We start from the raw sequence: 15,309 nt of genomic DNA on the forward strand, positions 1-15,309 counted from the left end.
CTGTACTTTTTGGACACAAACTATTCACCAGGAATCTTATTCCTCAGATTCTGCCACACAGTAGCAGGAATTTGCCATGGGAAATAGCTGGGAGCAAACTTAAATCCATTCTCAAGATGTTGACATTGCATCTCAGCAGGGTCAGCCGTTTCCTTTGTTTAGGATTCATTGCATGTGTGTGAAAAGCTGCACTGATAGAATGAATAAAGTGGCCACAAAGTGGCAGGATGTTGCCCTTTTTTGATTCTGCAGTGGGTCCAAATGTGTCACACATATGGAAGAGGAGAAATCCTTTTGATTTACCTTTAGGAGGGTTTTCTTATCTGTTTTGCTACGAGACCAAATTCAAATTTCAGAAGCCTGAAGTGACACAAACGAAAATCCGCCCCCACACTCCATCACTGGTTGCAGTTTTTTTTAAATGAAGTTCTCCACTCATTCCTTTCACATATTCTGGTAATCGTAAGTGAAACGAGGACAGATGATAAGCAGGGCTTGCAGGATGAGACAGTTTGATGGACCATCTGTAGGGAAAAAGTTCCATCAAAATGTCTTCTGCGCTACAGTAGGAGCCTGGATGTCGTGTGTCCCCAACGGACCTGAACAGGACAGAGTTATTCGATTCCTATCAGAGCTGCCAAGCCCCTAACAGCGAGAGCATCCCATGCCTTTTATGGCCCCATACCTGAATATGTGTCTGTGTGTTAGACGACTGCCTGAAAGCTCTGGGATCGTTCGTCTGTCTGAGTGTCCGAGATCATTTCTCTGAAAAGACAGACGTGAAGTGTTCTGGCTTCTGTTTAAAGAACGTTTGTGTTAATGATATTTTACACGTCGGACCAGTTTGAGAGTATCTGTCATAAAACTCTTATAATAGTCTTGTAAATGTCTTATGAAGTTTCTCCCAGCAAAATAGACACTGGCTTTAGATAGGCAAGAAGTAGCAGGCGATTCATTCTGTGCTGCTGACAGGTAGCCTTTTATTGAAAAGGGTAAACCATCTTTATTGACCATAATAAGATGGGGTGTACGAAATGCAATAGACCATATTCACACGGAAGCTATTATCCTCTGACATAACACTTAAGGTTGGAAACTCAATTCCTACGATTTTAGTTTAAAGTTTATATCAAGCACTTCCATTTTGCAATCAGCGTTAGATTATTAGCCAGATTCCAGTGTACTTTACTTCTAGGCGTCAATACTTGTCTCCCGGAGATGCATTGATATTTCTTCTCAATTGAGGAGACCATGTTACAGTTCATTGTTAAAAGAAACCCGTAGCTCTTGTCTAATCATAGCTACTGTGCTGTCAGATATGTTGATAAACATTGACACATGGTCCCATGACCCTCCAAATTGTATCCATCCATTGTTTTTCAGTTGCTGGTCATTTTGGAGGCAGTGAAATGAAAACATTTGGTCAGATTCTTTGTGTATATGACTTATAAACCTGGATCCCAGCATTTGAGATTCCCACCCTAAATGTGGGATGTCAGAGGATAATAGCTTCCGTGTGAATATGGTCTATTGCATTTCGTACACCCCTTTCTCCCCTTGGTTATTCCTTCAAAGTCAACTATGAAGAATGAAGGCAGCGATGCCAAGAAAAAATCGTATTTTTGTAAAAAATGTTGCACATGATCTTCATTCAATTAACCTGGTTTATTCAACTGTGAACAGAGAACCTGCCAGCGCTGATTATCTTCTTGGTGTCTCTTTCATTCCCTCACACTATATCTCCCCTCGCATCTTTTCATCCCCAGTGGAGAGTCCGGCGCTGGAAAGACGGAGAACACCAAGAAGGTCATCCAGTATCTGGCTGTAGTGGCCTCCTCACACAAAGGCAAAAAGGACAGCAGTGCTGTAAGTATCCATGTTCAGTGACCGTGTTGTATTAAAGGTTAGGATATGCCAACCAGTTCCCTCACTATTCAACATGTCTGCCCAGTTTAACCCTATATATCGCCATTTCCTCCAAATAGCAACAATCAGGAACACAGTTGGCCTACGTGAGTAAAGGGGAATGCCTGGCGTGTGTTTTTGTGTGTGGTGTTTGTGCGTGTTCCTTCATTAGGTTAGACAAATGCATGAAGATGATGTCTCTGAGTCTCTGTTTGTAGCTGTTTGTAATAATTTTCATTTCAGCGAGGGTCAAGATCCCAAACCTTACATTGTTAGCTAGAGGGGTGTTTCCCCCTGACATTTGAAACATGTGTATCTTTACCCAACCAGAACTGAAGTAGACTGCATGATCATCATCATAGATGTGACTCAAAATCACTTTTCAGACCTGTGAAGTGTTCAGTGAAGGATGTGTAGCGTTGCATACTCTTGAACAGGTTTATCGTGTTGAGTTTTGTGTCTTAATCCGTCTTCTTATGAACACCCTTTCACTGCCAGCGGAGATTAGAACTGAAGCCTCCCCGGCAGTGAAAGGGTCTCTCACAGATCAACGAGCACAGTGTGAGCATGCCCATCTCTTGTTGTTGTCTCTCAAACACAGACCCCCCTACCCCTACCCTGCTTCCCTCGTCCTCCTCTCACCTTGCAGTTGCCCTGACAGTGGGCCATTGACGGTCCAGTCCTGTAGAATTCACTGTACCTTGTGGTTTGCACAGTGTAGAAGCATTTGTAAAACCACAGATCTTGTGAGACTCTACTTTTCAATGCTCCAACTGGACTGAAATGAGCTCAGACACCTTCCTGATTAAAAATTGTACTTGTGTAGGATTGTGACCAGAAGCCTAGTCAGACCTGGTATTAACATCCATCCTCAGTGATCCCATAACAAGTGCTCAATGCTAAGTTCAGGTCTGAAAGCTTCCGAATGCATCCTCAATGCGTCCAGAGACCTGATTACTCAGACCACATTATGAGGTAGGCCTGGGATGTGGCCACGTTCCTTTTTGCTGTCTTAAGGACATATGAAGGACTGCTTACTCAGCTGATGTCCTGGACCTGCTATAGTTTATATGTCATTTTAAACTTCTCAGTGTCCCTGTTGATTTGGAATACCGCCACAATGTCAACAACACCAAATAATGATTGATGCTTTTTCTTAGATTGGTAGAATCTTTCATCATAGCTTCGCTCTCTTTTTTCCTCTACCGCTACTCCCTACCTACTCTATTTCTTTACTCTTAATCACTTACAATACATAGAAAACACAGTGACATCAGACATATCTGTAAACTCAACTTATAAAACCAACAAGATTTGGTCTTCAAAAACAAAAGTTGTGTACGTGATTTTTGCGTATAGAGCAGGGAAGTGAAATCAAATAACCAGTGGTCACAGGAGACACACTCAGTCCGTATTTTAATGTCAGGTGTGAACAGATGAACTTAACACTGTCCACTTCTGATGTGATCTCTCAGGACAGATTGTTAATACCAAGTCTGTTAAGGACCTAGATTTCTCCTGACTAGATGTTGACGGTTTGTGATGTTGGTGTAGCGTTGGTATGGATATTAACCGGATGAATTCATGGATTAAAGAGACACTTCCCTTCACCACTGACTGATTGAGGAGATGTTGTTCTGTCCCCTGTCCTCTGTAGGACCTCGTTGCTCCAAGGGACCTTGCCTGATCAGAAATAGCATCTGGTTGATCTTTTTTGCTTATGCTTTCTCTCTCCTCCTCAGGCGCTGCTCTGACTCCTGCTGCTTCTGTATTCATAACTCCTCTTTATGAAAACAGAACCAAAAAGAAAACAGTCCTTCCTACCAGCTGTTACATTTTACTTTCTTTAGTGCTCTATTTCTCTTTTTTCTTCTCTCTCCTTTCTTTTTCCAGTGGCTTAAATAAAAAGGACCCCCCTCCTCTCTGCTTTGCCAACTCTGAACTGCACCTCTACAGCCGGTCTGTATCTTTCCAAATTCTGCATAAGCTTAATGTTGTATTGATAGACATTTCCAGCCGGACAACAAAACATATTTTCACAGTAAAAAGAATAAGTTAATTACCTTCAATCACCTTCACTTCTTTGTGTGAGTTAAACAAAAACCAGATAAAGTGTAAAGGGGAATTCCTGTATCTATACATCCTATTTATTTATAAATAATGGTGTGTAAATTAACAGTAGTCAAAAAAAACTGTGGAATCATTAAATGTCCACTAAATGTGCTCAAATCTTTCTTTGGCATTGGCCTTATCAGAAAAAGATTTGGCCATGATAGTTTCTCTCATTAAAATCCAAACTCCTTTCTCTATTTCTGTCTCTTACACTCACAATGTAATTCTCATGAGACTTCTTATTGAGTTAGTCATGTGTAATCTTCCACAGTCTCAGCCAAGACAAAGAATAACAATTTGAGACTTTTATTTGTTGAAAAAAAACTTTTATTTAAAATTCTTTGGACTATTGCCCCATAAGATTACATAGAAGCCACTGCCACCATGTTGCGGCTCCAGGTGCAGATGATCTACTGGAACCAATTTGATAATTATGATCACAGGAACAAGGTTGAGAAATACAGGAATTCCCCTTTAATAGAAATCCCCTTAATAATTATCAACCCTTGCAATTTTATATTTTATTTAAAAGCCACTATCCATCATTAATTCGTCCAGACTTTGTTGTCTTGCAGTAGAGTACAATAATCCCCTCATAGACTTTTCTTTAAATTTAAAGATCATGTGTTGACATTGTTTACTGTTGTCATCTCACGTTGCCAAGTTCACTCTCAGTTCGATCAAGATGTGGCGCTGTTCTTCCTCTCTTCCTGGCGTTAGCTCGTTTACAGTGATAGCTGCAGGGAGTGTTTTGAAGTGAGAGAGTAGGTAAGGTAGAGGACTCCAGCACCTGACCTTGTTGCTGGGCTGACACAAGCCCCTTTGATCGGGGGGATTAGCCCGATGCAAAGTGACAGGGTGTCTGCCTCATTTACCCACCATCACCCGGCTCCACCCACCGGTCCACAGGCTCTGTGGTCACGCTGGAAGCAAATCGCATCTCCTCAAGGCTGGTTGTGAATCAGAATCAATTTTAGTTTTGCGATACACTGAATCCTTTGGCAGGATCGTCCAATGATTTAGATGAGTTAACATTAGTAGGGTGTCTCATCTGACCCAACATAACCTCCCTCGTGCAACTCCAGCTCCGTTTCCACATCATCAACAGCAATAGTTTCTCTCTAAGAGGGAAGTATTTAGGTAGTGGATCTGTATTACATAATATGTTGAAGAACTCCATTTCAATTATTATGAAATCACATTATCTATAGATGTACTTGTCAGCCTATTTATTGATTAATGACGAGTCAACTTCTTCCTCCATATTGTAAGTTGTTTATTGATTTTTACTCTCCAGTAATGGTATTCTGCTGAATCCACCCTCACCCATTCCCACCCCCAATCCCCACCAAACAACACCCACTGCCCCCACCTCCAAATCCATCAGTGTGTAAGAGCCATGTTTTTGTATATCGCTGTCATCACTAGGGGGAGCTGGAGAAGCAGCTCCTGCAGGCCAATCCCATCATGGAGGCCTTCGGAAATGCCAAGACCATCAAGAATGACAACTCCTCCAGATTTGTGAGTTTGCTGTTTGTAGAAGTGGATATATTGAGCATGAGTCTTCATTTTCTCATTTGTTTTTTGTGCATTTGTTGTTCATTCCATCTCCTCAACCTTTTATGTCTTCTTTCCTCATCACCCCCAACAGGGAAAATTCATCCGCATCAATTTTGATGTGACCGGCTACATTGTTGGAGCCAATGTTGAGACCTGTATCCTTTTTCTCTCTCTTAAAAAAGCATTGGTCTCTGTTTTTGAAAATGAAATGGGATCTAAAATCACTTTTCTATGAGATTTTCTTGCTTTCCATTAAGAAACGGTGGAATGATATAATTTCATTCAAAATCGTTTTTAGTGTCCGTTTTTACTGATGTCGATTATAAGTTATTATTAAAAGTTTTAAAAAATGGAGATGCCATCTTTTATGATTGAGTACCACTGCTAATCTGCCATCTTATATTCATTGTTTCTGAATATTTTCTTTTTCACAGTTTTTATGAATTTGACCTTAATTGTTTAATTGGTATTGCTCAACTATTCCAGGCCCTTATAAATAGTTTCCAGTATAGAGGGTATAAGCTAAGATATGTCGTTCAATGCATTTTAGAGTGCGTTCTAATCTGGTCAATATCTTTGCATAGTGTCCCTTTTTTGTTTCTTTTGTGTCTTATTCACCCAGTACAAATGACACTAAGGGAGGCAAGGTTTTTATATCATGAACACAGAATTGTATATTCTTTAACAGCTGCCTGCTCTCAGACCTGCTGGAGAAGTCTCGCTGTATCAGACAGGCAAAGACAGAGAGAGCTTTTCACATCTTCTACTACATGATTGCTGGGGCCCAAAAACATCGTGGTGAGTCACAAGCTGCAGCACTTCCATTAACAACTGCAGGCTGATTGACCATACATTGCACATCATCACAGCCAACATAAAAACCTGATTCTGAAATGAAATGTTATAAATATTTTAGTTGAGCCAGTAAGTATTTCAAATTATAGTAAGAAAGTTAAGGCTGAGAAAACATGATTCAAATCTACAAAAACTCCAATCTTCACTCATTCAGAGAACACTGTAGATACATTAAATGACCAACGATATAACTCTATGTGTTTTATTATCAGAGGAACTGCTTCTGGAGCCCTTCGGTAATTACCGCTTCCTGAGTGCGGGCCATGTCCAGGTCTCTGGCCAGCAAGACGATGAGCTGTACGAGGAGACCATGGAGGCCATGAAGATCATGGGCTTCACTGATGAGGAGAGAATCGGTACCAGTGATAATTCTGATCTTCTCTCTGCTTGGACAGAATAGGATGGAATGGAGTCAGCGGTTTCTCTGAGCTTTCACGCTTGTTTGTTTCAGACATCCTCAAGGTTTGCTCCACCGTGATGCAGCTGGGAAACATCGAGTTCAAGAAAGAGAGGAACCAGGAGCAGGCCACTATGCCAGACAACACTGGTTAGACACCTTTATTTCAAACTATTAGAAAGTCTATGAACATGTGGGCATTAGCCACGTGTTAATGTTACTGACTACGATATAAAATATACTTCTAAATAAAGACATAGTATAGACCTGGTATTAAGATCTGATCACGAGTGGTCCGCACAAAGCTCAGGTCTAAACGTACCTATGTGTCCTGAAATCCAACCAAAACTAACAAATGGAGGTGGCCACATCTTTTCACTGAGTAAACGCAGACCCAATATACAATATCCAACTAGCAAACAACATATAAATATGTAACACTGATATATATAACCACTTAATGATTCATTCCTTTCTTAATGTAATAAAAATCTTTCTTCACAGCTGCGCACATTTACTCTTCATTCAGCTCCTCCTGACTTAACTCGCCCTCTTGCTCTCGCTCTATCTCTCTTGTCTGCACCAACAAACACACAATCGTTGTCATCAGGCACATCTGTAAACTCAAGACAGGGTGAAAACATCAGTTGGTCTTCACAGTCAGAAATGACAGAGAGACAACAGCAATATTTACAGCTATGTGTTCACCGACTCCTTTCCTCTCATCTGTGCAGCGGCTCAGAAAGTGTGTCATCTTCAGAGCATCAACGTGACCGACTTCACCCGTGCCATTCTCACCCCGCGCATCAAAGTGGGGAGAGAGGTGGTGCAGAAGGCCCAGACCAAAGAGCAGGTACCAAACCTGGTGCACTGTGTGAAACCATAAGAACAAAGAAGCCTATTCTGCCTCTATTGAATACTTTCGAAGCCTGTCTCTCATCAATCAGACGTTTCCTGTCCGTGTGTATTTGTCAGGCTGACTTTGCTATCGAAGCTCTGGCGAAGGCTGTGTTTGAGCGACTGTTTCGCTGGATCCTGTCGCGGGTCAACAAAGCCCTGGACAAGACCAAACGCCAGGGAGCCTCATTTCTGGGAATCCTCGACATTGCCGGCTTTGAGATCTTTGAGGTATAGACACAATGATCACTGATCAGCCAGAAATCTGGCTTCTACGTGTTCTTGAAATTTGACAAAATGAATACTAAAATATACAGAATATATTCATGCGGGATGAGTGTCTTTAGCTCTGTGGTTTGGTTGTTGCAGGATAACTCCTTTGAGCAACTGTGTATCAACTACACAAATGAGAAGCTGCAGCAGCTCTTCAACCACACCATGTTCGTCCTGGAGCAGGAGGAGTATCAGAGGGAGGGCATCGAGTGGAGCTTCATCGACTTTGGTCTCGACCTGCAGCCCTGCATCGAGCTCATCGAGAGACCAGTGAGTGACACTTAAACCAAACGAGATCCGCAGACACCTGGAGATATTTCATGATTTATTTTGTTATAATAAAAAAGGCCGGTCGAACTTTGTAACCACTGTACATAATCTCTGTAGAACAACCCTCCTGGTATCCTGGCCCTACTGGATGAGGAGTGCTGGTTCCCCAAAGCCACAGATATCTCCTTTGTGGAGAAGCTCTTGAACACACAAGGAAACCATATTAAATTTGCCAAAACCAAACAACTCAAGGACAAGACAGAGTTTTCTATCTTCCACTATGCTGGGAGGGTAAGTATGAATGGACATTTCTAATATGATCCGGATTTGTTGCCCCGCTGAGTATAGAAAACTAGTATTGTTTTATCTTTAGCTATAATTTAAGTATAAATTGCTGATATATTGTGAAAAAAAATCTGTAAAACCAAAGTAACACTGATGTTGTTTGTAGGTGGACTATAACGCCTACGCCTGGTTGACAAAGAATATGGATCCTCTCAATGACAACGTCACAGCGCTGCTCAACAACTCCTCCAGCCAGTTTGTGCAAGATCTCTGGAAAGATGGTGAGATATCTGACTTTACTGGTTTGAGTCAGACACAACTCACCCACAACTGGTTATATTTATGTTGAATTGTACAGTAGACATGTTAACATGTTGAATTAATGATTGTAGTGATACTAATAAAGCTGAATATTGGATCCGAACTAAATCTGAACAAACCCTACAATACTATTTGAGCAAGGAATACATAGCTTTCACCAATAATCATAGCAGATGGCGTTCAAATCAAATTTGCATACATCTCATTTTGGACTTAAAGGCTCTAACTGTTGGATCTGAAATCACAAATAACACTGTGGTTGACAGCAATTCATGCCGCCATGGCCCTCACACAAATCTGACCTGTGGACACAGATAACTGGACTTCAAGTGAGACATACAGGGCCGCACCAGTTTGTACGGTGCCATCACATTAAGATTTCAAATATTATTTTATTCACAGGAAAATGAAAATTACAACAGGAACCAAAAACACATTCACTCCAGAACATTTTCTACCATGTTGCATTGAATGAACACGTCTTGCACGTTGCAGCGGACAGGGTGGTCGGCCTCGACACGATAGCCAAGATGACGGACAGCTCCATGCCGAGCTCCTCCAAGACCAAGAAGGGGATGTTCCGCACGGTGGGACAGCTGTACAAGGAGTCTCTGGCCAAACTCATGACCACGCTGCACAACACCCAGCCCAACTTTGTCAGATGCATCATCCCCAACCACGAGAAGAGGGTAAGAAAAACGACTGGTGGTTTGAACCTGAAGATGAGCATTTTCTGAAAAAAAATTATGTTTAGACCCAACCCAGTACTTGTATCTGTTGCCTCATGGCACATTCAAACATGTTGATTTATTTATTAATACGAAAAGCAACACAATATCCACACATGGGCATTTGAAGGCATCCATCCATGTATTACCAATACCCCTATACCGCTATATCACTTGTCCTGTGAGGGTCATTTGGAGAGGTGGGATAAACTCTTGACAGCTCGCCAGTGTATCGCAGGGCCAACGTACAGAGCAATAACCATTCACTATCATTCACATTGTGAATTTAGAGTCTCCTATCAACCTTACCACAATCTGCATGTCTGTGGAAATGAGGCAGCCGTGGTACCCGGAGAAAACCCACACAGTCACAGGGAGAATATGCAAACTCGCTATCTTGCTAACCACCACACTGCAATGCCCTGTTTTGAGGCAGTAATGTCTATATCCTTCATAAAATCTTGTGTAATAAAAAACTGTTCTTCTCAGGCAGGGAAGCTGGATGCTAATCTGGTCCTGGAGCAGCTGAGGTGTAACGGTGTGTTGGAGGGAATCAGGATCTGCCGACAAGGGTTTCCCAACCGAATCCTATTCCAGGAGTTCCGCCAGCGGTGAGTCGGATCTACTTGCCTCATGTTTTCGAATCATGTACATTTTCTCACCATATTAAGTTTGATATATTTATGTTTCCTCGCAGTTATGAGATCTTGGCTGCTGGCTCTATTCCCAAAGGTTTCATGGATGGTAAACAAGCCTGCTGCCTCATGGTAAATGTAGTTCAAAGTCCCAACATTTGTTAATCACAGTCAGTCCACGTATAAAGTCGTACCTACTTACTTTGTGAGCTTCATCTTTCTCACCAATCTCCTTTGTAGATCAAGCATGTGGACTTGGACCCCAACCTGTACAGGATTGGACAGAGTAAGATCTTCTTCCGCACAGGAGTGTTGGCCCAGCTGGAAGAGGAGAGAGATCTGAAGATCACTGTGATCATCATCGCCTTCCAGGCCCAGGCTCTAGGCTTCCTGGCCAGAAGGTATGAACATGCAAGCCTCCTCACACATACTACACCAGTGGCGGCTTGTGATAAGATTCATCGGGGGGAGGGCGTAGAGTTTTTAGAGTTTTGGGCTCAGGGTAAACAAACTGAAGCCAGACTCATATAAATACAACTCTGCAGTTCCCCTGAAGCCGGTCAGCTCGCAGGGGACCTAACTCAGTGACATCAGACGGACCTGAGACGGCGTCCAGGGTCGACCAATCACATAAAAAAATATATAAATTGAATATAAATCAATACCTCTTGGCTTTGAATAAAAGTGGGAGTGTCAGGAGAACAGAGGGCTGTGCCACGAGGAAAGTCTGCAGCTACCAATTAAAGAGCAGGTCCCAGGTCCTTCGGTTGCCAAAACCTCCTGGACCCACATTCACATCCTTTTGGCTGGTGCCTTGCAGCCGGAGGTATTGTGTATTTAGACAGAAATTAACAGAATACAATTGTACAGCATTGTACGAGTAAACTATCATTATATAATTCAATAATGTTTATCATTTTTATAAAGGCTTTTTTTTCTAAGGATGTTGGAGGGGCAGTATTGACCAGCCGCCACTGTACTACACTCTATTATGAATTGCACTGTCTGTGATGCATGTCACTGCTCACACGTTCAGTCAATGTTATCTTTCAAACTGTATTTTGGCTCATTCTTTATTTGACCACAAGGAAAGGGTTTCATACTTCTTTGTTCTTGCTGTTTCTGTCACTATAAATCACAACTTTACATTAAATTATTTATATTGCTGTATTTTTAAAGGGCATTTGCAAAGAGGCAACAGCAGCTCACAGCCATGAAAGTCATTCAGAGGAACTGTGCTGCCTACCTTAAACTGAGGAACTGGCAGTGGTGGAGGCTCTTCACAAAGGTCAGCTTCTTATTCATGTAGTCTAACAATATCACAGTACATCCTGGTATTTTAGTCTCTCTTCTAACTTTTCTTTGTTGAATAAAAAGTTAAATTAAATTAAAGACTTGAAGGCTTGACCTCATTTTAAAAATATGTTTTCAAATCCCCAGGTCAAGCCTTTGCTGCAAGTGACCCGACAGGAGGAGGAGATGAGTCTGAAGGACGATGAGTTGGTGAAAGCCAAAGAAGTTGCCATAAAGTTTGAATCTGAGCTCAAGGAGATCTCCCTGAAACACACATCGGTAAAGGATGACGCTGACACATTTTAGCTTTAACTGAAGGTCACAGCCATCTAGAGCTGTTTCAAAGTAACAATACATGAGGTTATTAAATACAAGCATTAGAATTAAGCACTGTGAGTTGAATCTGCTGATAATGAAGCTGTAGCACATCTCCACCTGTCTGTGTGCTCCAGGTGTTGGAGGAGAGGAATGCACTGCAGGAGCAGCTCCAGGCAGAGACGGAGCTGTATGCTGAGGCTGAGGAGATGAGGGTTCGCCTGGGGGCTAAGAAGCAGGAGTTGGAAGAGATCCTTCATGAGATGGAGGCGAGGTTGGACGAAGAGGAAGAACGTGCTCAGGCGCTGCTCGTGGACAAGAAGAAAATGCAACAGCAGATGCAGGTCTGCATATCGTTACTTTTCGTTCTGCATTTACTTTTGCTTTTTTGCTCGTGTTATTAAGAAGCTATTCATTTTATTTCCATGTTTAGCTGTGCACAATGCAGTGAGTGAGTGTGAGACTCTTTCATGCAGGAATTGGAGGAACATCTGGAAGAGGAGGAGGACGCACGTCAAAAGCTGCAGCTGGAGAAGGTAACCTATGAGGGAAAGATCAAAAAGCTGGATGACGATATTCTGGTGATGGAGGACCAGAACAACAAGTTGGTGAAGGTAAGAATTGTAAAACAGTATTTATCCAAGAGGCCTGGATATTGGTCAATAACTTACCAACAGAGTTCCTATGTTAAAAAATGCAAGTTAAACAAATCAATGATGTTTTGTAGGAGCGGAAGGTGATGGAGGAGAGACTCGCAGACTTCAGCTCCAATCTGGCTGAAGAGGAGGAGAAGTCAAAGAACCTCACCAAGCTCAAAAACAAACACGAGTCCATGATCTCTGAATTAGAAGGTAATCATCCTTTATAAACCATGACTTAAGTGACTACTGGAACTGTGCTTGTTCTACAAAATGTAGATTTATGCTAATTGTAACCCTCCCCCATAGTCCGCTTGAAGAAGGAAGAGAAGGGTCGCCAGGAGCTGGACAAGGCTAAGAGGAAGTTGGAGGCCGAGTCGAATGACCTACAAGAGCAGGTAGCTGACCTGCAGTCTCAGATCGCCGACCTCAAAGCTCAGCTCGCCAAGAAGGAGGAGGAGTTACAGAATGCCTTGGCCAGGTAAAGTCCTGAGACGTCACAAACATAGCACGCATTAATTTAAATGAATCACCGATACACTGGATTCTAAAAAGCTTCTCCTGTATCCCACAGCAACTGTAAACTTCTATTATATTCACTGGTTTCTTCTTCTGCACTTATTTTCCTTCTCAGGTTAGAAGATGAGACAGCCCAGAAGAACAACGCGCTGAAGAAGATCAGAGAGCTGGAGGGACACATCTCCGACCTGCAGGAGGACCTCGACTCTGAACGGGCGGCCAGGAACAAGGCAGAGAAGATCAAACGAGACCTCGGGGAAGAGCTGGAGGCCCTCAAGTCAGAGCTGGAGGACACCTTGGACACCACCGCCACTCAGCAAGAACTAAGGTTAATCATACAAAACTCAAATATCCATTTCATTTCATGCATTTCACTTATGTTCTTGGTTGTATCAAGTAACATACAATGACCGTTAAATCCAAATATAACATGTAGGCAAGGGCCATGAGTTCATATTTGTCAAATAAACATTTTCATTATCGATCCATCTGTTGTGCAGAGCCAAACGTGAACAGGATGTGACGCTGCTGAAGAGAGCCATCGAGGACGAGAACCGAACCCATGAGGCCCAGGTCCATGAGATGAGACAGAAACACACCCAGGCTGTGGAGGAGCTCACGGAGCAGCTGGAGCAGTCCAAGAGGGTAGGCCTGCATTATCTCACACAGTCTGATAACTTAGGAGCCAATGAGCTTGTTTATTTCACTTGATAAAGATTCTATAAGGAAAAACTGCAGTTTTCTTTCTAATCTCAACGATATTGATTTTTCTTCTCTCTCTCAGGTGAAGTCAACCCTGGAGAAGGCCAAACAAGCTTTGGAGAAGGAGACGTCCGAGTTAACGATGGAGGTGCGCTCACTGGCCCAGGCCAAACAAGACGGGGAGCACAAGAGGAAGAAGTTGGAGGGTCAGGTGACGGATCTGCAGTCACGCTTCAACGACAGTGAGAAGCAGAAGGCTGAGCTGGGAGAGCGCTGCTCCAAGACCATTGTGAGTAATTAGTTACATCACAAATGTACAGAGAAAGAAAATGTAACCTTTTGTATCAATGTCTCAGGAACTGTATCTTCATCTTCATGCAGGTTGAACTGGAGAGTGTGACAAACCTACTGAATGAAGCAGAAGGCAAGAACATCAAACTGAGCAAAGATGTTTCCAGCTTCTCCGCCCAACTCCAAGACTCACAGGTAACTAGACTTCAAGCAGAATATACAGCTATATTGTATTATCTATTCGGTTTATGATATATATATATATTTCCTGTGCTACTTAAACACTCAGTAACATGCATACAAGTATAATGGGTTCCTCCCTGACCCATAATGCATCCTTCCACCAAGATTTGGGAAAAATCGGTTCAGTTTTTTTTTTTGCGTAATTTTGCTTTGAAAACCAAGGGAAAGGGAGGAAAAAATAACCTCCTTGACAGAGGTAACAATACCTTTTTGACAACATGTTGAACTGAAAGCATTGACCTCTGATCTGGCCTGTCGCTGCAGGAGCTGCTGGCCGAGGAGACACGCCAGAAGCTGCAGCTCTCCACAAAGCTTCGGCAAGTGGAAGACGACAAGAACAGTTTGCAGGAGCAGCTTGAGGAGGAGATGGAGGCCAAGAGAAACGTGGATCGACACGTGTCGACCCTCAACATGCAGGTCAGAGCGCACACCTAGGGTCATTACTTAACCACACTTAACCATTCAAAAGACAATTCACAGCTAAGGAACTTGAAAACGCTAACGCAAGATTCCTCTTTTATTATCAGTGACTTAACACAGTCTTATTCTGCCCACAGCTGTCCGATTCAAAGAAGAAGCTTGAGGAAATGACAGGAAACGTTGAGCTGCTTGAGGAGGGCAAGAAACGTCTGCAGAGAGACTTGGAGGCGGCCAACACCCAGTTTGAGGAGAAGGCCTCAGCGTTCGACAAGCTGGAGAAGACCAAAAACCGTCTGCAGCAGGAGCTGGAGGACACACTGATGGACCTGGACAACCAGAGGCAGAACGTGTCCAACCTGGAGAAGAAGCAGAAGAAGTTCGACCAGGTCAGATAAACCAGAAAACTGAGATACTGGATTATTACGGGAGAAGTAATTAATAACAGATGACAAATTTGATAATATAACCTAAAGTACAACCACCATAAAAGTTTTTACAAGTACTTCTGATTGCCACATAATACAATAATATGCTGGTGCATTTTCAGGAAAATGGGAAACAAATGTTTGTGGAAAGGATTTTGTCATTTTTCACAGATTTCACAAATGTAAGGTTAGAACTTAAAAAAAAAGTATAGGTATATTACCATA

At 42.5% G+C, this 15,309-nt stretch overlaps 1 protein-coding gene across 2 annotated transcripts in view; it reads left to right on the forward strand.

Annotated features, from left to right (window-relative positions):
• Positions 1 to 15,309, forward strand: part of myh11a (myosin, heavy chain 11a, smooth muscle) — a 32,847-nt gene that overhangs the window by 12,011 nt on the left and 5,527 nt on the right. For both annotated transcript variants that reach the window (XM_053419538.1, XM_053419539.1), the window contains exons 5-31: positions 1,767 to 1,866; positions 5,446 to 5,538; positions 5,669 to 5,732; positions 6,280 to 6,375; positions 6,645 to 6,788; positions 6,884 to 6,979; positions 7,564 to 7,682; positions 7,805 to 7,957; positions 8,096 to 8,269; positions 8,387 to 8,560; positions 8,721 to 8,835; positions 9,371 to 9,564; positions 10,093 to 10,214; positions 10,301 to 10,370; positions 10,479 to 10,639; positions 11,418 to 11,526; positions 11,679 to 11,810; positions 11,984 to 12,190; positions 12,323 to 12,460; positions 12,574 to 12,697; positions 12,794 to 12,965; positions 13,119 to 13,331; positions 13,504 to 13,648; positions 13,788 to 13,994; positions 14,087 to 14,191; positions 14,504 to 14,656; positions 14,797 to 15,045. In XM_053419538.1, the coding sequence (XP_053275513.1) occupies positions 1,767 to 1,866; positions 5,446 to 5,538; positions 5,669 to 5,732; positions 6,280 to 6,375; positions 6,645 to 6,788; positions 6,884 to 6,979; positions 7,564 to 7,682; positions 7,805 to 7,957; positions 8,096 to 8,269; positions 8,387 to 8,560; positions 8,721 to 8,835; positions 9,371 to 9,564; positions 10,093 to 10,214; positions 10,301 to 10,370; positions 10,479 to 10,639; positions 11,418 to 11,526; positions 11,679 to 11,810; positions 11,984 to 12,190; positions 12,323 to 12,460; positions 12,574 to 12,697; positions 12,794 to 12,965; positions 13,119 to 13,331; positions 13,504 to 13,648; positions 13,788 to 13,994; positions 14,087 to 14,191; positions 14,504 to 14,656; positions 14,797 to 15,045 (3,829 nt within the window). The remainder of the gene's footprint in view (positions 1 to 1,766; positions 1,867 to 5,445; positions 5,539 to 5,668; positions 5,733 to 6,279; positions 6,376 to 6,644; positions 6,789 to 6,883; positions 6,980 to 7,563; positions 7,683 to 7,804; positions 7,958 to 8,095; positions 8,270 to 8,386; positions 8,561 to 8,720; positions 8,836 to 9,370; positions 9,565 to 10,092; positions 10,215 to 10,300; positions 10,371 to 10,478; positions 10,640 to 11,417; positions 11,527 to 11,678; positions 11,811 to 11,983; positions 12,191 to 12,322; positions 12,461 to 12,573; positions 12,698 to 12,793; positions 12,966 to 13,118; positions 13,332 to 13,503; positions 13,649 to 13,787; positions 13,995 to 14,086; positions 14,192 to 14,503; positions 14,657 to 14,796; positions 15,046 to 15,309) is intronic.

Source organism: Pleuronectes platessa, chromosome 3 (assembly GCF_947347685.1).
Source record: "Pleuronectes platessa chromosome 3, fPlePla1.1, whole genome shotgun sequence".
Lineage (NCBI taxonomy): Eukaryota > Metazoa > Chordata > Actinopteri > Pleuronectiformes > Pleuronectidae > Pleuronectes > Pleuronectes platessa.